This window comes from Oxyura jamaicensis, chromosome 7 (genome assembly GCF_011077185.1).
Source record: "Oxyura jamaicensis isolate SHBP4307 breed ruddy duck chromosome 7, BPBGC_Ojam_1.0, whole genome shotgun sequence".
NCBI lineage: Eukaryota > Metazoa > Chordata > Aves > Anseriformes > Anatidae > Oxyura > Oxyura jamaicensis.
In genome coordinates this window covers 10,578,487-10,600,845 of record NC_048899.1, presented here as the reverse complement: position 1 = coordinate 10,600,845, position 22,359 = coordinate 10,578,487, and the positions used below count along the sequence as shown (strand labels likewise).

Genomic DNA, 22,359 nt, shown 5'->3' with positions numbered 1-22,359 from the left:
CTTGTGAATTTTTTTTTTAGCTCTGCACTTCTGTCAGGTGGAAGGAATTACTAGGAGTTACTAGGTTAACACATTTATGGGGATACTGGTTTCTACCTTCAGAATGTGTTATTCTTGGTAGTGCCTTAATGATGACTGATTAGCTGCTCCCATTTGAATTTGTGTACTAGTAATTAAAAAAAAATCGATAGAATTTGTTAGAAAACCGTAGTGGGACAAAAATGTGAAGCTTTCAAAGTTTGTTTACTCCAGAAGGTATTTATACGAACTATAAGCAACTCATTCTATGTTGTAAATATTTTCTTGCATATTTTCTAACCTCACCCTTTCGAATGTCGTGTTGTATTTATGGCTTGCCTCTAATCGCATCACAAAGGTATTGATAACATGAAATGTATTGTTAAGTTCCCGATTTATTACAACTGGTGGGAATAGTAGTGCTTTGAACTTCACCTTGGTGAAGAAAAAGACTTTGTCCAGATCCTGTACTGTAAAGTTTGTTTATTCAGAGGAGGGGAAAAACAGTAACAAGACCAAAGAAAAACACACATGCACACAAGAAAGAAACACACAAGCACCCCACGTTTTTCTTGTGAGGTGTAGGAGGAACATTGAAAACCAAAATGGGATAGACTTCATAGCTTTAGTCCCACCCTTTTCATCAACGTTACTAAAGCATTTAGTCATGGGCATTAGATTTGGGCATTTTTCATTATACGTGAATGCTAGTAGGACAGTGAAGTGTTGTATTTACCTAAGCATCATGCTAATGAAACGTGGTTGGTGATAATTTAAGGTGTTTGGAAATGAAATACTGGTCCTTTTGTTTATGTATTTTGAAGCCATCGAGTTGGAACTCTTGATGCCTGTGGTATGCTGTTTCTACTCTTTTGCAAGTGAGGAATTTGCACCATTTCAGCATGGTTTTCTCTCTGCAGTTGTTAATGATGGCACGGTCATTTATGTAGACCATGTGAATATGCTTTTAGTCGACACATTATCAGAGTTTTAATTGTTGTTTTCCCAAGATGGATTTTGAGAAGTAATTTTGGTTTGAATGTACTTGGTGTAAAATATCACAGCTGTTTCCATTCAACTCTCAGCTTCATCTAAACTTGTTTTCTGCTCTTTCAAATTGTTTGTGTAACCCTGACCACCACCCCTACTAGTCAAAACTACTAGTTTTAATCAACACTGTTTAAAAAATGCCCTTGTCTTCTGACGAAGTTGCTTAACTTACTGAACTAAACAGTGACCTTAGAGGTGAAAACAGCAGAGCGTGATGACCATGAATGAGTTTTATCCCTTTGGTGCTATGAAAACTGCTTATTACGGGTGTCTTATTTCAGTATTTCAGGCCTGGTTGGTTATTTGTATAGATGTCACTATGATTCCACATTGTCAAAAAAAAAGTGTTTTCATTTTACATGAACTATGACAAATTAAAGAATGGTTGTTGTTTTACTCGGGGGAGGAGGGAATCTTCTTGTCTTTTATATATTGCAAGTTAAATGGAGAAGAAAGATACTGTCATGTGCAACTTTTTCTGAAAAAAGGGAATGCATTTTCATATTCTGAATTTAATTCTGTGCCAAATGTTTTTGCTGATGTGCCTCAACAATGAAACTTTCAACTTTTATCTTTCAGCAAAATTCCAGCCTTTCTGAATGTAGTGGATATTGCTGGCCTTGTGAAAGGAGCCCATACTGGCCAAGGCTTAGGAAATGCCTTTTTGTCTCACATTAACGCCTGTGATGGGATCTTTCATCTGATGCGTACGTAAACTCCATTTACATGTTCTGCCTGTAGCTTAATGGACAGCACTGTTGTACTTCAAGAACCGTAGAACCAAGTATCCATTAAAGATCGCTTTTACCATTCAGCTTAGTCATCAAGTTTGGGGTTTGCTATCTTACAGTAATGATTTAGATGCTGAGAACCCCTGTTCCCGTGAAGTTGAGATTTGAAGCATATTTATGCAGAGCAGTGAGCTGACATGCCTTTACCGTTAATTGCATGGTTGATGAAAGGTAAGTCGGGTACAACTTACTATGCATCAGGAATACCTAGACACAAATTTGGTACAGAATAATGGTATTCTGGTTTTAAATCAAGTGGAACAAACTTTGGAGGCAAATGTATTGTTTTCTTAGGTTTGTACCGCTGAAAAAAAAGGATGTGCTGTGGGGAACCTATGCCTTTCTCCAAAGCGTTTGCCTGGAAACCATCTTTAAATAAGTGGGGGAGGAGGGTGGTGCAGAAAGCATTATCTCACCTTTGAGAACTTGGCCTTATGTATATCTTGTACTACTGTTTTCTGCTAAAGTAATTTGACATATGCTTTGAGTAGAATGGAAAGCCATGGGATAATGATTGCAGCTAAGTAATGAACAGTATTTAAAATGTTCTGATAAGGTGAGGTCAGGTCTTCACTGGGATAGAGTGAAGTAAATCTCTTGAATTTCTGCATCGCTTCAGGAACTAGATCCGTATGTGAAGGCAGTACTAATACATTGCTATATTGTAAATGCTCATGTTCAGACTACCTGACAACCATTGGGTACAATTTCCCTAGAAGAAAGGGGAGATCGTTCTCTCCTCTCCAAATCCATTGCTGTCCCGGGTTTGTAATTACTGTTTTGTCTCGTGTCAGTTAAGAACAAGTGATAACGTGTTTAGACCTGTTCTGTTTCAGTATTTGTATCATAGATGCCTGTTAAGGAACAAATTTATATGGTATCAAATGGAGAAGATGCTTTTTAATATATATATTGAGTAATTTTACGTGTTTGTCTCTGACAGCTATTATAAGGGTTAGTGCCAGTTGTGCCTTTCTTTGGGGATTGAAAAAGCAATGGGAGTACTGTTGTGGGGTTTTGTTGTGGTTTAACCCGGCCGGCAGCTAAACACCACACAGTCGTTCGCTCACCCTCCCCCCTCTCTCTCTGGGATGGGGGAGAGAAATGGGAAAGTGAAGCCTGTGCATTGAGATAAAGACAGTTTATTAAGACAGGAAAATAATAATAATAGTACTACTACTAATAATGTGTATGAAACAAGCAATGCACAATGCAATTGCTCACCACCTGTTGACCAATGCCCAGCGTATCCACGAGCAGCTGGCCCCCCACCCCGGCTAGCCACCCCTATATATTGTTCAGCATGACGTCAGGTGGTATGGAATACCCCTCTGGCCAGTTTGGGTCAGCTGTCCTGGGTCTGTCCCCTCCCAGCTCTTGCTGCACCCCCAGCCTGCCCGCTGGCAGGACAGAGCGAGGAGCTGAAAAGTCCTTGGCTTGGTGTAAGCACTGCTCTGCAACAAGTAAAACATCAGCATGTTATCAGCACTCTTCTCATCCTAATCCAAAACATAGCACCCTACCAGCTACTAGGAGAAAAATTAACTGTGTCTTAACTGAAACCAGGACAGGTTTTAAACCTTTCAGATCCTTTGTATTCTTTGTATTAAAATCTGTCTTTTAATCTAGTCTTGCATTTACTTGCTATATGCTTCAGTTTCTTTTAGGGATTCTTAAATGTAATGATTGTGAAATGGTTATTGCTCCTTTTCTTCAGTCTCTGAGATCAAAAAAAAAAGATATTAGAATCACTTTTTTAATAGCACTTCTTTTATTTTCTATTTTGTTTTTAAAATCTTAACCTTCCTCTTATACTGCTCTTGCTAGACACATTTTAGCTGGAATGCAAGCTAGTCATGAATTGTTGTAAAATTGTATTAAATGCCCATAAACATGAAGAACTTTCCAAAGATCATTTAGGGTTGTTAGAGCTAATAGTTTATAAAATAAAACAAAGTTAATGCAAAGTAGTCTGGCCGAGAAATGTACAACTTTTTTCTTCCTGCAAACTGCGTTATTTCTAATTTCCTTTTCCCGCAGTGCTGTTAAAGTGAAGATTTGGTACTAAAAGCTAGCAATAACCTCTCTAGTAAAGTAAAAATAAGAAACTGTTGTTTACGCAACCCGAACTTAAGTTAAAATGTATGACTCAGTGAAGTTTTCAATATACCATGTCAAATTATAAAAAATGTATAAACCCTTTTTATATGTTGCCATGTTATTTACACTCAACTTCCTTTCAAAATTATTTCTTTTCTAAAAATTCTTCCTTACGAGTCTATGGCATATCTGGGGTTGGTACTATTTCTGTCAGATTTTAGAAACTACCTAATGTGAATCCTTAAACCTTACAGAACCTGGGAAGATGAAGCTTTTTTGTTGGCTTTTATCAGAGTTTGGTCCAAATTCTTAATGGGCTGCCTGTCTTTGGGAGCCAGTGCCCTGGGACTGGCTGTCAGTTCTGAGCCCAGCTGGCAGGCGCTGCGTTTTTGCAGTAGCATAGAAGCTGACTTGAAAGGAATCTGGACAGGTTGCTTCTACTTCAGGGGAAGAGGCTGTGGTCTGGTAGGTGAGGGTTTGTACACCGGCAAGCTGGAAAGGAGGTGTTACTGAAACTTAGGAGATGATGGGAATGACAAAACGCTCTTAAGAAGAGATGCACGAAGAAGTGATCTGGGGAAGTAAGCAGAGCTGACTAAAAAGCTGCTGAGCTGTTTTATATGGGATTTTCAGTTAGAAATCAGAACAGAACAGTCATCATTGGGGAGATTACTTACAATTTTGGGTCATTCTGTTTCAAAGCATAAAAAATTTAGCTGTTGATCTGGAACAAACTTCCACCTTTGAGTACTGCAACTATAGCTCCTAGTCCTTATCCTGCCCGCATTAATGGCCAGTGTGTGAAGCAGAGCCCTTCAGAGAACTGTGTTTTTTCTTCTTTTTGGGTGTCAGGCAGAAGGTTAAAAGCAGGTCGCTGTGGGGTTTGTGCCGTGGACTCCAAGGTCTGCGTGCCTGAATGTGTTGAAGAAAGGGCTGGTTAGGCAAATGGTGGTGTGTGCGTCACCCAGATGCTGAGAAGTGTGGCAGACCATGCTCAAGCTGGAGTGCCGCTAGTGTCAGGCTGAGCACGTTGTTATCTAAATGAGTTTGGGTTTTAGGCTACTTACTGGCCATTATTGGCATATTCATTACATTTCTCTGAAAAACTAGGAAAGGTAGGTAGTGGTGACTTTTATCTGAAACAAACATAACTTTCATTGTGTGGAAGAACTTGTTAATCCTGACAAGAAAAACTAGACTTCCCATGTTTATAAATAGCTTTTTATGCAGATCTGGGTAGAGTCATTTCGTCTTTGTATTGAAGGGCTCCGGTCAGGAGGATTGTCCTTCGCACTGAGTTTGTTTCTTTTCATTTAGTTCAAAAGTAAGAAAAGATGCTGATTGCATCCTGCTGCATGGGCTCTCTGTGGACTCCTGGACCGGCTATGGCTGTACCACAGTACTGCAGCGTGAGGTAGCAGGGTGTTGATCTTTTCCTCCTCTTCTGTGATTTCCAGAACTCAGATGCCAGTGGGAATCTTCTGAAAACTCCCTGTGCACTTACTGTCCTAGGAACTTAACTTCAGAAGAGATGAAGTCAGCATTACTAACTCCAGCTGCTACCAAAGTAAATGTGTGCTAGACTTATTAGGGAAACGATAGCTTTTTGTTTGGTTGGTTGTTTTTTGTTTCAGAAAAAAGGCTTTAAAACTATTGCTGTCTACCAGATTGCATTATTTGAGACTTCATGTTATTTTCCCAACAATGAAGGCGCTTGGCCATTTAACTTTTTTTTAAATGTCAGTGTCTGATTCATTAATACAACTTATGGGGCACCTTCATTGCTGTCTTGAAGCGTGTTATTTTACCAGGTAAAAACAGTTCTTGGACTATAATCAGAGGTAGCTGAGTCAGATGATCCCAAGAATTTACAGGGATGTGTGCCTGGCTGTTCTTCTAGGCTTGGTTCAGTTGGTGTTTTTGCAAAAAGCTCACCCGGGTTGTGTTAATTAAGGTAATGACAGGTGAGGAAGTGGGTAGCTAGGAATGGAGAATGGTTTGAGTGTAATGAGCTTTTGGAATCGTACTGAAGGTACTTTATAGTCCTAGGCTAATGGTTTTGATCCTGTTTCTTTATTCACTAAGAATATGTTGAATTTTTGCTTTCTTTAGGACAAAAGGTCTGTCTGTGGTTTCTAGCTCCCATAGCAGGATTCACTGATGTTTATTCTGTGCTAAGAGAAGGCTTTTGAAGAAGATCTATGCCTATCACTTAGTCCACCGCAGGGCATGTAGGTGAGCTACAGCACTAGTACTCTTAGAATAATTGTAATTACATTTCAGTTGAAACTGTGGAAGTTGTGTGTGATGTTTACCTACACTGTTTCTTGCATAACATAAAGCTAAACAGAAGATTTATTTCTGTTTAATGTGTTACTTTATTTCATTTTGAAAAAGGAAAGTAACCACCTTGAAGTGGTTATGGATTTTCAGGCTTCTGACTTCCATATTGTAGATACGCTGTTACTTTCACTTGGAGGCATGGTGTTTATGAATTCAAGAAAAATGTTGTTTTTATGTGTAAACTACATTTTAAATATACATAACCAAGCAGCAGCAATGTGTGAGAACAACATATGGTAGGTAATAGGGTAAGTAAAGCCAGGTAATGTGTTAGAGAGTACTGCTTTGTTTTTGTGTCATTAGTAACAATATAGAGTGGGTTCTCCTAGCTCAGCAAACAAGTTTTCCCATACAGAGTGGAACTCTATATTTTTCTTTCTTTTAAAATTTCCTACAGATTTTTTTCTAATAAAGTGCACAAACTAAAAATGAATTATTTGAAGTAAACAATTTGTTACCGACATTTATTTATTTCATTTCAGAGGCTATCCCAGTTTCTTTGGGGGGATTAGAGTTATATTTTATTTTTGGTTGAGTCAAAGTAAGAAAACCTCTGTTCAAGCAGATGTATTCACTTATAATTCGATGAGTGAACATGGGCTTTAATTCTAAATTTGTCTTTTTCTGTCCTGGATAATGGCATTTACATAGCACCACAATAACCTGACACACACTTTAGACTGGTTAAAACTTTGTTCATCCTCTGAGCTTCATTGTTTTGGAATATTTCTCAGTTCCGTTTTCCATGTTTCAGGTGGATTTATGTCTTTAACTGAGGCAGAAACATTTTCATGCTGGCATAAGGCAGGCTGTTTGAAGGTGGTAACAGTGTTTCTTCCCTAGTTGTATGGCTTCAACTACTTTCAACTTTTATGGCAGATCAGTCACAGGTACTTGTAGAAAATTACTTTCTTTGTAAGGTGGATTAAAAATAGCGACCCTGTTACAAGTGCAAACGTAGGAATCACTCTTAGATAACATTTCAGATAACATTTCAGAAGTTGTCAATATTTAGTCCCTGCTACAACTCTGTCAAGTTTTGAGTATTCTGGGTGCTAAGCAGCCAGAGCTCTTTGTGGGTTTGAGCTGCTTCTCCCACTACTGATACCCCTGGCTCCTTGTTTTCCAGGAAATTTGTTCCACATCCTTCTCTTATTTTTAGTTTCTTTAATGAAGTCCAGTCTTTCTCTTCAAAGGTACAGAAATTGGAAGGAAATCCATCTGTAAAAATACTTCTCTATGAAATGCTCTTTTCTATTAAGTAAAAAACGTGGCATTCAATGCCCAGCGCTCTGAGCAGGGCGGGCAGCATCCGCTTTTATGGAGGGGCTGAGGAGCTGCAGCTCGCCCATGCGCAACAGCCCATCTGTCCCTTTGGGGACAGGATGGAGTGGGGAGGGGACAACAGGCCTTCCCCACAACTTGTTCAAGCCGTGTCCTGCCTGCTTCTTGAATTCAAAGGGCCTTGGTGAAACTAAATGTTAAGGAGTTGGGTAACTGGCAGTCCATGAAACATCAGTCTTCGTGACGAGAGTGAAAGGGCCACAAAGCTGGGTAAACGTCAGCTGCCATCTGGTACAAGTGGCTGGTGCGACCAATGTGAACTGGTTCCTGAAAAGCTTTAATTGCCTTGACTCTAGTTTTATGTCTGTTATAGCAAGAATCATTCCATACAACCCCTGGTTTTGCTTGTTCACGGTTTTACATAACTCATAAACCAATTTGCCATCATTTATAGATACCAGTCACCTGAGCTGCACGTGCAGTGTTCGTATTTGAGACAAACACTAACCAAAACTCAATCTGGTGATATTCGTAATGATTTTTGCTCAAGATAAAAAAATCAAGTTACTTGGCTTTATTTTTTATCATCATGAAGGTTATTGGGAACTCAAAGAAATAACTCAACTGTTTTGCTTTTCTTGTAAAAATAGAAATGGTGATAGCAAAAATATGTAGCCAAAATGGTTATTCTTGTGTCCTCTGAGCTAGTTTTTTGACCTTCTGTTTAAAAAAATATATATTTTTCTGTATAAAGGTGCTACTCTTTCTGTATGCTTGAGGCATGATGCATTTTTTTTCCTTTTTGAAGAAATCTTACCTACTGCTCGTGGAAGTTGCCGCTATGGAGAGGCGGCATATGATGGTATCTCTTAGCTGCACTCCGTTGCTCCAGTGTTTCAGTGAGCAGAGTATGGGTTGCATTTCTGCTCTTCAGCAAATACATTGTGTGCACTGGGAATCACAGAGGCTTTGTTTGTGCAGCTGTAGCTTGGCTGTGTCGCTTCTATTACCTGAAGCTGTTTTCTTATGATGTGTCAAAATTCACCTTGAAATAGTTAAAGGCTATTGTCTTACAGACTTTTTTCAACACACTTTATTTCAATTTTCCTTCTGATACGTTTTGTTCCTTCTGTTACTAAAACTGCTTGATACCTGTTAGAAAAAAGTTGAGGTTCCTTGCTTACATGTACAAACATTTGACTGCTAAGCTATCAGCGTTTAAAACTATCTTACTGCACATATTAAACTTGTTAGTGTTATACAGTCAAGATGTGTTTCTGTATGCTATTGAGTAGATAACAGTTCTTACTGAATTTTTCTTTTTTATTATTTGTTAGAGTAAGTAAAAGTTGAATAAAATATTTGGAGTAGTCCAATTTAGCTAAACTTTGAATTAACTTTCAGTGACTTCAATTTGAAAGCTTTCAGATTTTTTTTGCTTTAATATACCTGAAGTTGCAGTCACTGCCATGTGAAACATTTTATTGCGTTAACTAGAGCTTGTTTTCATGTTTTCATAAAATGTTGTGGAGGCTTTTGATTTTCAGTAAGGCACTGCATGGGAGATGTTTCAAACACACGTTTGTGAAAATAGCATTCTTTTGCCCCCTTTTAGCAAAATCCTTGCTGAAACTGAAGTATTTTTTTCTTAGCAACACCATATCTGCATCACATGTTTCAATTTGAGAATATCAGGTTGCAAAAAAACAACAGGTAATTCATCTGAGGTTACTTGCTGTCTTTCTTTTAATTTTACCTCTTCAGTCCACCACCTTGAAAGGGGAAGGAGACTAATAGATGTTTCAAGGGATGCATGCAAATTTGCTTATCACTAGATTTTCTTCATATGAAAATAACTTGTGTTGTTGCAGAAGAGAGTTTTCCAGAGGGTGGTTAGCTTTATTTTACTCCAGATCTTTTGTTATAGATGATCTGAGCAGAAGCAGCAGATAGATTTCTTTTCTACGTATAGCAGTTTTTACCTGCAAGCAGAAACTGAGCATAGATGTAACAGCTGCTATCTAAATTTGATCAGGCCTCTGTAACCCTGCTGATGCTGTATTTGGTCTGCTGTGGAAAACTGCTGAAACTAATCAGGATTTTCACTTAGGCAAATATAATTAATACTGGAAGGTCAATAACCTGTTAAGCTAAAGATGGGTAGCATCTAAAGCTAACCCATTAAGCTAAAGATGGATAAAAATGTCTTAAAGCATTGCAGAGGAATTCTGCAAGATGTCTGTCATCGTTCTTAATTGAGCATAACATTAGTCTCTCTCTAAGAGCTAGGAAGTCACACTGCCAAACCACCCTCATCACCTGCTTTATTACTGTCCTTTTTTTCCTTTTGGTATGCAAATAGGAACAAAACTTACTGTTTGTAGGTAAGATAGGTAAGATCTGCTTGCAGTATGCTCTACTGCTTTGCCTCCCAAGGAAGAGTGAGTCTGCGTTCCTAGGGACTGGGTGAGGACTGGGAAAGGTGCTGGAAAACTTTCAACAATCCAGTGAGTTAGCCTTTGGCTTTGCTAATCAGTGAATTATGTCACTGCTAAGGGGAAATGATAGGCGAGCCTTAAGCTCTAGGGCCAGGTAACTATGGTTTAAAGCACAAGTAAACTCAAATGAGCGCTTGAATAGGCTTTATTCTTGAGTTTTGGCACAATGACTGCTATTCTTTGAGAGCTGAATAAGCTTCCCCAATATTTGGGTATGGTGAACAAAAAACTTATGCACTGCTGAGTGGTGTTCTTTTTAACCCCGATAATGAAATAAATGTCTCTTAAAGAATTTGTTTCTTCAGAAGATGGGAACTGTGAATGTTGGAATGTTTTTGTTACTAAGCAAAAATCCAAAGTTTGTTTTACATTGAGACTGCCTCTTGATGTCACAAGTTAGATTTTGGTAGTCCTGTACCTAGAGGTTTCTTTTCAGTTTCAGTCTCTGCAATATTAGTTAATTACGTATGCTCATTGAGAAGGAAATTTATTGTCCTTAAGTTCTTCTCTAGCCTTTATTACAGTTTGGTAGTGCTGGAATTGTGAGTCTGATGGTAACTGAACTTGCAAAAGATTTTGGAGCCCACTTTGCCATTCATCTAACATATTGTTCCTCTCTATGTCCAATTTCTACTTCTCATCAGAACAGAAGGAAACATTAAAAATTCTTACCTAAAGGCTACCACCCTTGCTGGAGTAACAGCATCTAATGCCGTTCTATTTATAGATGGAACTTGTTAAATTTCCTCAGCAGGGACTTAAAGCTATGACCTCGTAGGCCAGAAACAGGAGAGCTACCTACTGAGCTACAAGGGCAATTTCTCAATTCTAAAGAATACACACAAAAAAATAAAATCTAATATACTGCACTGTGAGTCATAAAGTACTTGACCAGTAACACTCCCCCCGCCTCTCCTGAGAATAAAGACCAGGCAGGTTGTCTTTACTGAGTCATTGCTATTATTTGACCTACGACTACCTTTGTTATAGTTCTGTGTGTCATATGACAGTGTATAATTGATATTAAGGCAATACAGGTGGGACTTCCAATTTCCTCTGCTACATTTTAAGGAAATTATCAAGCTGTGGCAGAGTTTTGAGTGTATTCAGGTGACTGTTTTTGAAATGTTTGTCTCCTTGAGCGGACATCCTTATTGATGGTGTAAGGTACCTTGGCTTTAAGACAGTGATAATTTAGTATTTTATTAGTTATTTCTTCTCTTTGCCATGGGCTTTCTGGAAAGCTTGAAGGTAGAAATCCTGCAGTATTTTTTTTCTTCTTGCTATAATATGAAATGTGAAAACCTGTGTTCCTTTATTTGGAGGAATGTCACCTCAGAAAAGTTAAAATCAAAAATTCCTTGTTAGAACGTGGGAATGGAAAAAGAAAAGCAGCTGGAAGCTGGATCAGCATCACTTTATTGGCTGCAGTGATCGTATCAGAACGGTAGACTGAGAATGTCATAACTTTACGCTCAGGAAGTTGCTTTCTCAAAAGAAGCTGCTTCTTTTTTTTTTAGTGAAATTTTCATCAGAACTTTGCAATAGGCTTGTGGAAGCACTTCCCTGTTTCCTAATTTATCCAATAGACTTCCCAGACGGAAAGGATGGCCATGCTCCCTAACCCAGCAGAGGGCACAGACCCGTGTTTGCTTGGGAACCAGCAGAAGCAGTTACCTGTTCGTGCTCATGGGCTGTTCATCACTATCCCTTGTCACTGTGGCAAGGGACTGTGTGAGTGTGTCGGTATCAAATGAATTGGTTTAATTGTTGCTGAGGCTGACGTGAAATTAAGTGGTTTCATAGTAAAACAGACAAGGAGCACCCACAGAAGTGATGGTGCTGTGTCATCTCTGGGAGTGGTGGCCTCCAGGTGGGGAAAACTGATGCATCGGCTCCCGCTAGAGCTGCAGGCAGTGTAGGTCTTTGTGCCTTCAGGCAAGAGACCAATTTACTCCAAAATCTTCTTTTATCATCTTATCCTCAGGTGCTAAAATCTAAGATTTTGAAGTAAAAAAAAAAAGTCTGGAATGGCAGTAATCTAGCTGAAGAAGGGAAAACGATATTTGAAGTGCTTGTGAAGAAGAGCAGCAGTGAGCACTTTTGTACTGGACATTTTATTTTATTTAAAAGAACTTGGCCATGTCATGGACTTGTGTTCAGTTCATATTCCTAAAACAAATATGTGCACATCGTTGGACGTTTGCTCATTGTATTTACATTTAAATAAGCTTTATGCTCTGCTAGCTGGTCTTGTCCTTAAAAATCTATGAATTAAATTCTTCCAATTGTCTGGACTTCTTGTATTGATACACCCAGCATGTGGTGTATTGTCTGTAATGCTACTGCACACGTTCTGTTACAGGCAGCTGTTCTTGCGTCCATAACTTTTCAGACTTCTCTGGCTCGTTCACCTTGATTTTATTTTTCCTTGATATTATATCTTTTACATAGTTGAAGTCAAGGCAGTTGCCTGGTAAAGAAATGTGGTGCTGCTGTGAACTGAGCAGTGGAGGAAATTCCTTAAATGAAGTCCAAGGAGAAACTGGCTCTGGTCTTACTGTTCTGGCTATTTACTTATCACAGACAAACTAAAACAGGACTACTGGCTTAGTTGGGATATTTAATTGTAAATCCTAATTAAAATATAATTCCTTTTTTTGTGTGTGTGTTAAGCAAATTTGTCTGAGTTTGTGTGTGGTGTCAACTTAGAGTGCTTCCTTTTTCTTTGCCCATGGTCCCACAGGTGCTTGAAAGTCACTGGCAGCAGTAACTGCATGTTAGAAAGCCAAACAGTGCATTTATCCTTACCAAAAGGACACCTTATGTCAAATATATAGGATATACCAAATATCCTTACCTTATCCTCAGGAGTCACAGCCAAACAAGATCTCCGTGCAGTTCTCCAATTCATATGCAGCCTTTTTTTTCAGTCTGAGGCTGTTTAATAAGCCGACAGAAAAACCTCTGCTTCCGTTTTCTTTCAGAATTGCTATTTATCAGAGCAGTCCTGGTTTCATAATGAACAAATTGCCAATTCCAGAAAAACAGGTGCCTGCCCTGCCCCACTTCATACTTTGTGCCTAACTTACACAACTTGCAAAGTCTGTCTTCTGGCAGCTTTAGCAGCTCCATACTCCAACACCTTTTCTCATCTATATGCTGTCACTTTCTTGTGTGCTGCTGAAGCTGATTGTGGAACCGGGCAGTAAAATGGCTTTGGGAGCCAATTTGGTTTTAAAAATAACCATATTCTTGCTGGGTTATTTTAAAAATAGATCATTTTTCTAATCACATTTAAAGTGTAATCCAGAAAATAGTCGTGCTGTTCTAGCCGAGGGAGCATTAAACTGATACAGCGAGTTAAAAAAAAAAAAAAAAGTCTGTAAAGAGGCAGCCGTAGGAAATACCTGATGCAAATTGCATGCTTTTGGTCTTTTCTTTTCTTGAAGTCTGCAAGGCCTAGAGACATTTTCTTTGAATACTGTGCATATTGTCTACTGAAGTCCACAGAAAAATGACCTTTTAATGACTATAACGTGTTCTGGAGATGTTAGTGAGATACAGGGTTTGACGGCAGATGTGCCTTTATGCTGTTGTAATGACGAGGTACTGATGTGGAAATCTGCTGCCTTTCTTCTGGTGAGCCTTCTACAAAGGTACTTGGTATTTTCCTGTATCCTTTCCAAAACTTCTCTTCCATCCATTAGTTAAGGATGAAGTTTTACTTTTTTGCTTGGGTTTAGAAGTGATATTTTTTGTTGTTGCTAATCAGTTCTCTATGGTATCTCAGCAGAAATTCTGATGGTCTGATTTTTTTTTTTTTTTTTTCTCATTGGAAGTTGTCGGTCTTGCAATTTGGGTTTCTCGTAGCTATTTCCTAGTGTATTTCAGAATATAATTTGTATCCTGTAATCCTACGTGGAAGAACAAAACAAGCATTGGGCTTGATTTTGGTGTGGATGTTGACGTCAGCAGTGGTTGCTAGAGCTACTTTGAAAGCTGTTGCTTTAATATTGATGCCAAGGGGAATCTCTAGCTTCAAATACCACCCTGAAGTTTCATTGCCTGGACACAAGTACCAAAATGCATAAATTAATAACCCTTAAGTGACCATCTGTTTTTGCCCAGAACCTCAGAAATGCTACTTCTAGTTGTTACGTTGACTTTTCCAGTTAAAGTGGGGCTTCACTTCATGTCAGATACAGCAGTGTTCTTCAGAACCTCAGTGTTTATCTTCAGATGTAGAATTTATTTTCTGAGAATTCAGGCATTAGACAATTAATTTATTACCTGTTAAAAGGTAATTTAAAAGGCTTTCTTTTTAAAAGCAAACACCACCTCCTTCCTTCTTTCTCTCTGCCCTCTTTTCCTTCTCTCTTGTTTCCCCCCGCCTCCCAAAAAAGACTCAAAGCACTCTCGGGCAGGTTTCCTTCCAATAACAATAACGGCAGATAAGCTCCTGTACCTCAAGCTCCCTTTACTAGTTAAACTTTTAAAGTATGTTTGAGCATAGGTTTGCATTTCAGTACTTACTGAGATAGCTGTTACTGAGATAACAGTTCCTTGAGGCTTATTGAATATTTTTATGCACCAAGCTTTGGTAATTTGATGTGAAAATTGATGTCTCAAAACTAAATAGTAGCAGGAATGGGAAGTCAAGTGTGTGAAAGAGTTGCAAAAGGGGGGAATGTATAACTACAAGACTGTACACTACCTGGGAGGGATTGTTTGCTTTCAGAGGAAATATGGCAAGAAGCAGAGGGAATCTGAAAGCTAGGCAGTCAGTCTCTGGGCTGAGCTGTTCTGTGCTGCTCTGAAGTGTCACAGAGCAGAAAGATTGATCTAGCAAACATCACCACAGGAATTGCATACATATATATTTTTGTGATGTGCAGAACAGAAATATTGATGTGTCATATGTTTTAATTGTTAGGGACGGTGTGGTGAAATTGCCATGCAGAGAAAAAAGTCTAATATCCTGGTATGTGAATTTAATCTATCCAAAAGACCAGACACTAAAATGTTTTAATCAAAAGCAGACAGTCATTTCATATTTAATTACAAGGCAGAATATAAAGATTGTTTTGGTATGCTTACTGTGTTTTTGCCTTCTGCCTTCTCAATTTATCTTTCAAATTTTTCTAGAATAAGTGAACCAGTCAATACCACTCCAAGATCCTTTTTTTTTTTTTTTTTTTTTTTTAACATTTTAATCCAAATTAGCCGTGTGTCTTCTTGCTTGGAAATCCTTTGGAATTAGATGCAGGTGAGAAGTATTATTCTGCATTCTGCCGTGTAGGCCTTTCAGGTATTTTTTTTTTATATATAGTTGTGTGCATGCTTAAAGAAAAATAAATTGTTCATTGGACTGTGTGCTATTTAGGGAAACAAAACAAACAAACAGTATGTTTCTGTAATGCTACTCTTGGCCCAAAACTGCATGAAGCAACAGTTCAAGCTCATCGCTCTGTCAGTTGGTTTAGAGACCTGAAAGCAAAAATTTGTTCTCGACTATGTTGCAATATTGAGCTATTGTTTGAGATGGGTATAGAACAAACAGCAAAAAATATGAAATGTCTTGTCTTAAATTGATGTAATTTATATGTAACAAAGTGCTGTTTAAATATGGAGTGCTTTGTGCAATTACAGAACGTATGCAGAATTCCCAAGCCAGGGGGGTCCAGAACCTTACCCCACTTTGTGGTTTTATCAAACTAATGATTTTTTTTTTTCCCGAGACATAGTTCATCTTTGTAGTTAGTATGTTGAGCTTTTATTTGTAGAGATTGTTTAGTCATTATGATAACACACATTATAAAAATTTTGCAAAAGAAGAGTTAAAAACCTCTGTGTTTTCTTTTTATAAGCCACCTGTTGCCTTAGATGCATAAGTACATAAATTCGAACAAAGTGCTCATCACTTGTCAGCCATCAGTGGCAGCATAAAAATTACTTGTGGTGCTTGCTTTGCAAGAAGTTCTTTTGTGTTTGTGACATCAGCTTTGTTTTATACAATTAAAGTATTACACGCTAGAATAATCTAAATTGCAACCACTAAATGGTGATGTAGTTCTTTTTTCATAGAGCTGAATTTGTTTACTGATTGTATGCAGCTATTGACTACTGTTTAACATGACATGTCCCTTTCGCCTTGAACAATCTTTGGAAAAGGTGTTTTTTTGTGTCCTGTTCTTGTCGCCCACCCCCTCCATTTCCCCTCCCTTCTCCATTGTGGAAGGCTTTTCTCATCCTTTTTTTTTTTTTTTTAAACAAGTAGATATAAATATACATAGGCCTCAGTATTTTTTTTTTTCCAGATAGCAAAGTAATGGCAAATGATGATACTGCAACATAAAGAAGCCTTGCAGTAAAGTGATCTGGACTGCAGGAGATGTTTTGTTCCATATGAACACATCTTGTCATGAACAGAATAGTTGTAGTTTGCATGCTTCCAACTAAAACTCAAAAGCAAACCCTGCTTTTGAAAATTCACACACAAGTTTTTTGGATTCTGACCCTACCGTACTAATGCCGGTATAGATACCTACTGAATGAGTACTGCTGTTGGAAAGACCTAATGTGTGATGTTCTGTTCCTCAGGTATTGCTGTTCTTTTTTTTTTATTTACATGCCTTTGCACCTCCCAGTGCAAAGGAAGAATTTGCGTGTGACTAGGTTATGATTTCCTCCTATGAAGTTGTTTTCCGTGTGTTAAAACAGATATTCAGTGCTATAGAATTCCGTGGAAAATAGTACTGTGTCCTCCTCAAGCTCTGTAGTCTTGAGTAAAGGATTTTTTTTTTTAAATGATTATTAATTTTTAATTATATTTTAATTGTATTTATTAATTATAAACTGGGTAAAATTAGTGTAGGGTTTCTGTACGTTGATTATGGTAAGCACACAATAGGTTTGTTTGTTCCATGTAGCCTTAGGAAACAACATCTCTTTGAACTTTCCATGCACATCGTTTAAATGTGAGGCATAGTTACCATGTGAAGAATCTAGGTTATACCAGAGGTATATCGTTACTAATTTTGAAATAAAAGTGTGTTATTTTCTGTAGAGAATGCCAGGCTACTCTGTTGTGATTTGCATGCAGGAATAACTGGCTGCACCAAGGCTGTGCTGGGAGGAACACGAGATGTGTGTCAAGGCTCTGATCGCTTTGCTGTTGCTTGGCCCCCTTCTTGCTGCTGCGTAAAATGTTGGTGGCTGCCTGTTAGTCCTGGAGCGCTGCCGACTGCCTTCAGTGGTCGCCCCTCCTCCTAAGGCCAGAAGAACTGAGACAGGGTGTGCAAAGAGTAACTCAAAGCTTTCCTGTTCTTTCACATGATGTTACCTTCTGAACGGTACTAGACTGCAAGTCTAGCCCACTGTAGCGGGCTCAATCCTTTTTCTCAAACCTCCTCCCCCGTGTGGTGATGGGGAAGTGCAAGAAATCTGACTCGGTTAAGGTGTTCTGGCCACGCTGCGTGGCTCTGCTGGGGCAAGGAGTCAAAGGAGTGTGTTCCTACAAGTTACAACTAGTAAAAAGTTACTGAAGCTTGACACGGAATTTCTTAAAACCAGCTAGCACAATTTGGGCAGGTTTCTTGTTTTACAAGTTATATGAAATATATATGTGAAATATGCATATATTACAAGAATATATGCAATGGTATTTCAAGATAATCCTTCAATCCACAAATAAAAGTAGCTTACAGTTGAGTAATAATGACAAGACTGTTCCTGCAATAACCCCAAGGAAGATGAAAAGTTGTAAACCTAAGCTACGGCCTTGCTGAACGGTCTTAAAAATGCTCATGTAGGTTTTTTTCCATGCAGTAGCTTTGATATGGATATGGTAATATTTTAACGTTTGCATTTCACTGTTATGGTTAAAGTGATAAATCTTTAACAATCATTTTACTTAGATGAGATTTAAAAAAATATGTGATTCCAACATCATTCTAAGCTGCTAGTAAAACACTGATTCGTGTGCTTGTCCTTTCATGTGTTTTCCTCTTGTTGCTGTTCTTGGAATCTGTGTGTAAACAAGTAGGAAGAGAGAACAAAAGTAACTTTTTAGAGCACTTTTGTATCCTTTCCAAGGGCACGATTCTTTTATTTTGTCATACTGTGATTGTGACTTCAATTCAATGAATTGCAGTCAAGTTCTGCTCACTGAATAAAGGTGGCTTGGTCGGAACCCAAGCTAATCAGTATTATATTTATAAAAAACAACCTCCCCTTTTGCAATATTTATTAAATTTGCCAAATGACATTAATATCTGCGCCATATAAAAGGAGTAATTTATTGTACAAGTTAATTGATCATTTACAAATCCACATATTTGTTGTGTGGAGAGAATGTTTCTGGTAGCTGATTTGTCCTGTGCTGAAACAAAGTAACACCGGTACGCTCATTTAAATTGTTTTTCCTCTCTGTATGTTTTCACTGTGAGTGGTTTTGAGCATTAATGGAATGCAGTTGCATTCTTTGAGTAAATAATGGGAGAGATTTGTTACGTGTATACATGCTCTTTTATACAGAAGCTTTTAAGGTACCACCATTAGCACTGCTTTCCCTGTTGCTGGGGCTGGAAGGGACAGTGTGAGTACGTCAGCAGGGTGAAGGTGCCCTGCAGCCGAATCGGCTAGGCAGCTGGCTTGTCAGGCAGCTAGCTCACTAAAGCTCTACAGGGTTTCAGTTATAACACAAGACAAGAACCTTTGTAATTATCTAAGAATTTGGTTTTAATGAAACTCTCTATATTTTTTTTATGAAAAAAAAGTTTTGGATATTATTAAGTTTTTCCTTTTCCTCTGTTGTGTTCGTTGTGATGTTGCCATGCTAAGGTATTACAGCTGCCTCGATATGGCACTTCAAAAGGCGTATGCATCATAATTCTGAGCAGTGCGAGTCGGCAGGATTTGGCCGTGTCCGTGGCCCCACCGGGACAGCGGTGCAGCGCAGAGGCTCTGCCTCCCAGGGTGATGCCGTGCACTGCCTGCGTGGAGCCACCCCAGCAGGCAGGCAGCTTCTTTCTGCAGGGGATCCCCAGGCCAGCATGCCAACAGAAGCCAGCCTCTCCTTGGGGCACCGAGTCCAAGCGCATGGTGGGGTCTGATGGCGCTGTGCTGGAAGGCGGTGAGCAGCTTGCTCACAGCTGGCACCCTGCTCGCGTGGAGAACTGCTGCTTCTTTGCATTCCCTCATCCACTTCTTGTAAGTAGTAATGCCTTTCAAATGCCACCTCTGTCAGCTGAGAAACCTTGAAGTATGCTTTTCTCTCGTCTCTTGCTGTTTGTGGATTTTTTTGGAAGTTCCTCTACAATTGGCAGTAATACCCATTTTTGTTGCATTTTTTTTTGCCTTTTTTTGGCCTTCCTACTTATTCCCCTGCTATGTAATAGCAGGGTGCCATTGGTTAATAGGATTGTAACATCACTGGTGTTATTTTCTAGCGTGTTGCTAATTGATTGTGCTTAGAGCAGGCAACGTGAAAAACAATAACTTGTTTGCAGGCTTGGGTTGAGAGGTGTAAGCTTCTTTGCTAGGAAGGTATCTTTGGGACTACTACAACTATGGGAAATTGAAATGTTAGAACTGTTGGAATTTGATACCTTAAGTCCCAGTTTAACACAGAAAAACTTGTAATCTCACTCAGAAAATGTGTGAGGTTATTTTTTTCTGTTTTCAACTTTGCTTTGTGGAACAAATAGCTGTTCTTTGTTTTAGAATGAGCATAATTATGTGGAAGTGCATTATTTTTGCATTACACAAGCACTGAATAGAAATATTTCCACATAACTAGAATGAAATATTCAGCATATTTAAAAGAAAGGGCCTTTTAGAAGCCTTTGGTAAGGGAAAAAATACTCGTATGATGCAGTTTGAATGCATAAATCAGTCTCATATGTACAGTATGCCACCAGATTTAATATGTTGATGGAGTGAGCAGACAAATAAGCTGGGCATGTGCATGTCAGTGCAGGGGAGGAATGCAGATGGGGAGCGAGGCAGTGTTTCCCTGGAATGTAAAAGGCACTAAAGGCCTCTCTTAGGAGGGGATATTGTAATATTACCAGCAAAGTTGTGTTGAAAATTGAAAACCAGTAACTGAAAGCACATTGTGAAGAAACAGATGATTTTAATGACTCCGAGAACATTTTTAAGGTTAGTAATCAGCAAACCACAAAGAAAATTATCTTGTGATCAGGGTTCTGATTTTTCACCAAGATCGAGAGCCTAGTCAAAGGTAATCCATCTTCTGTTCACTTAACCTGTTTTTTCTTAGCTATACTGCCTATCAGTTTCTTTAAAGAAAAGGATTTTATATATGTCTGTACTATTAAATAAATGACAGAATAGAAGCTTAACAGCTTTACAGTTCTTTAGAAGTTCCTGTCTTCTCGGGGAGCAACATCGCTTAAAACATAAGAAAATGATTTCATGGAAACAAATTGTTTGAAAAATCAGCATTGAGTAAATACTGGTTTGATAATAAAATGTGGCCTCTTTTCATATCATTGCAGCAGCTATACTTTCTTCACTTATTTTTAGTATATTTTTTTAGTGGAAAAGTTTCCTGTTGATTTGTGGTGTGTTTCTAACCTTCTTGACATTTCTGTATAAGTTTCATAAGCTCTGAGCATCAGGGTTTTCCTGCCAAATGAAAAGGAAAGAATCTTAAATGGGTAACGCTTTCTTTCTGTATTATGCTGTGTTATGTGATACTGATTTTTTTAATTTCTGATCAAATTTAGGTTAGAACATTTCATTATGTGAAAAGGTATGTGTACTATTCTTTGTAAGGGTAGTTACCAAAAAAAAAAAAAAAAGGAAAAACTGAGCAGTAAACTACGCCTTCCTAACAAAGTTAAACCATTTTGAAATCATAAGGTTACAGAAATATAGGACACAACTTTTAAAAGATCTGCTTTCCTGTCAGATTCTCCTCTTGCATCTGGCAGGTGATGTGAAGTCTGCTAGGACAGGACAGTTCATGTAGCCTTGGGCTTGCTCCTTTCAGCACTCTTTCCCATGGCCAAAGAGCACGCAGGCTACAAGTGAAGTGAAACTTCATGAGGTGGTGACGATGCTTGTTGACCCGGTGTGCTGGGACTGTCTGTGGTATTAGTGTCAGGCATCTGTAAATTCTTAATGTTGTATATGCCTTCCTTGTATCCTTTGAAATTTTATTTTATTTTTTGCCAGACTGTTTTCATCTGATGTGGAAAAAGCATTCTGCTTCAGCGTTTTCTGTTTAGTGTCTGCTAGTTTTAGAAACCCTAAAATAATTCCACCTATTGCCTACACCCATGGTAAATGCTACATGATAGCATCAGCTTTTGAGGGGAAAAAAATGCCTCAAAATTTGCCTTGAAACTTGGCACAATACTTGGGTGAAGATTTTTGTATAGATATAGGTGCTAATAAACAAGGACTTCCTTCAGGTACTTCAAAATTATAAAATAAAATAACAAGAAAGGACTTCCAGAAGTGTTATGGTCAATATGGTCCTTTTCTTCTGGAGGATTTCTTTGAAAGCCAGAATGTTTTGAAATGAGGAGGATTTTTCATTCTGTCTAAAAATATTTTTAAGTTTATTTTATCAGGAGAATAAGACCAGAATCAAACTAGACTTCTAGTATTTTTTAGACTTTTTATGACTGACTGTGAGTTTAGGAGTTTATGTTGCAGCCTATTTGGGAAAAAAATATAAAAAGGGAAAAAAAGTTGTGGTAGAGGTGATGTTTAAAAAGGCAGCGGTCAAGAACACACTGGTATTGATTATTTCTCCTTCTGAAACGTTTGGGTTTCAGATACTTCTTTTTTAATCAGAAATGTAGTGTTTTAAGATATGTGCTTCCTTGTGCAAAAAGGCTCTTTCTGTTGGCCTGTTTGATTTTTTTACTGCACAATGCATGTGTGATGCTCACATGCAGAGGAGCTGTGGTTATTTACCCTGAGAATTTGAGCATACCTTTATGTAAGCACCTCTTGTGGATTTCAGAACATCCTTAGGAAGGTAGACACGCTATTGCTAGCTTATAGCAACTAGGAAACTAAGGCAGTGCTGCTGAGATGGGCGTTGTGCCACCTGTTAGGTGGCAGCCACATGGCTTTACTCGTGCACTGTCCTGCTGCTGCAAGTGAGCCCCAAAATACTGGGGGTGCTGCACCAAACCTTATGGAATGCCTGATCCTGTTTATTACTAACCACCGTCTGATTTACAGGCGCAGTACTTGTGTATACCCATTTAATAATCACAAAGCTGTGGTGA

General features: G+C 38.5%; 1 protein-coding gene and 1 long non-coding RNA gene across 4 annotated transcripts in view; both read left to right on the top strand.

Moving 5' to 3' along the window:
- OLA1 (Obg like ATPase 1) overlaps positions 1-22,359 on the top strand; it is a 126,680-nt gene that overhangs the window by 36,762 nt on the left and 67,559 nt on the right. For 2 of the 3 annotated variants that reach the window (XM_035331492.1, XM_035331491.1), the window contains exon 5: positions 1,648-1,775. In XM_035331492.1, the coding sequence (XP_035187383.1) occupies positions 1,648-1,775 (128 nt within the window). Of the gene's footprint in view, positions 1-1,647; positions 1,776-21,287; positions 21,306-22,359 lie in introns of those variants that run through there. The other variant, XM_035331493.1, reaches the window with a different exon arrangement.
- Positions 12,316-13,465, top strand: LOC118169816. The gene is made up of 2 exons (XR_004752290.1): positions 12,316-12,911; positions 12,956-13,465. It is a non-coding gene; the product is annotated as an uncharacterized LOC118169816 (long non-coding RNA).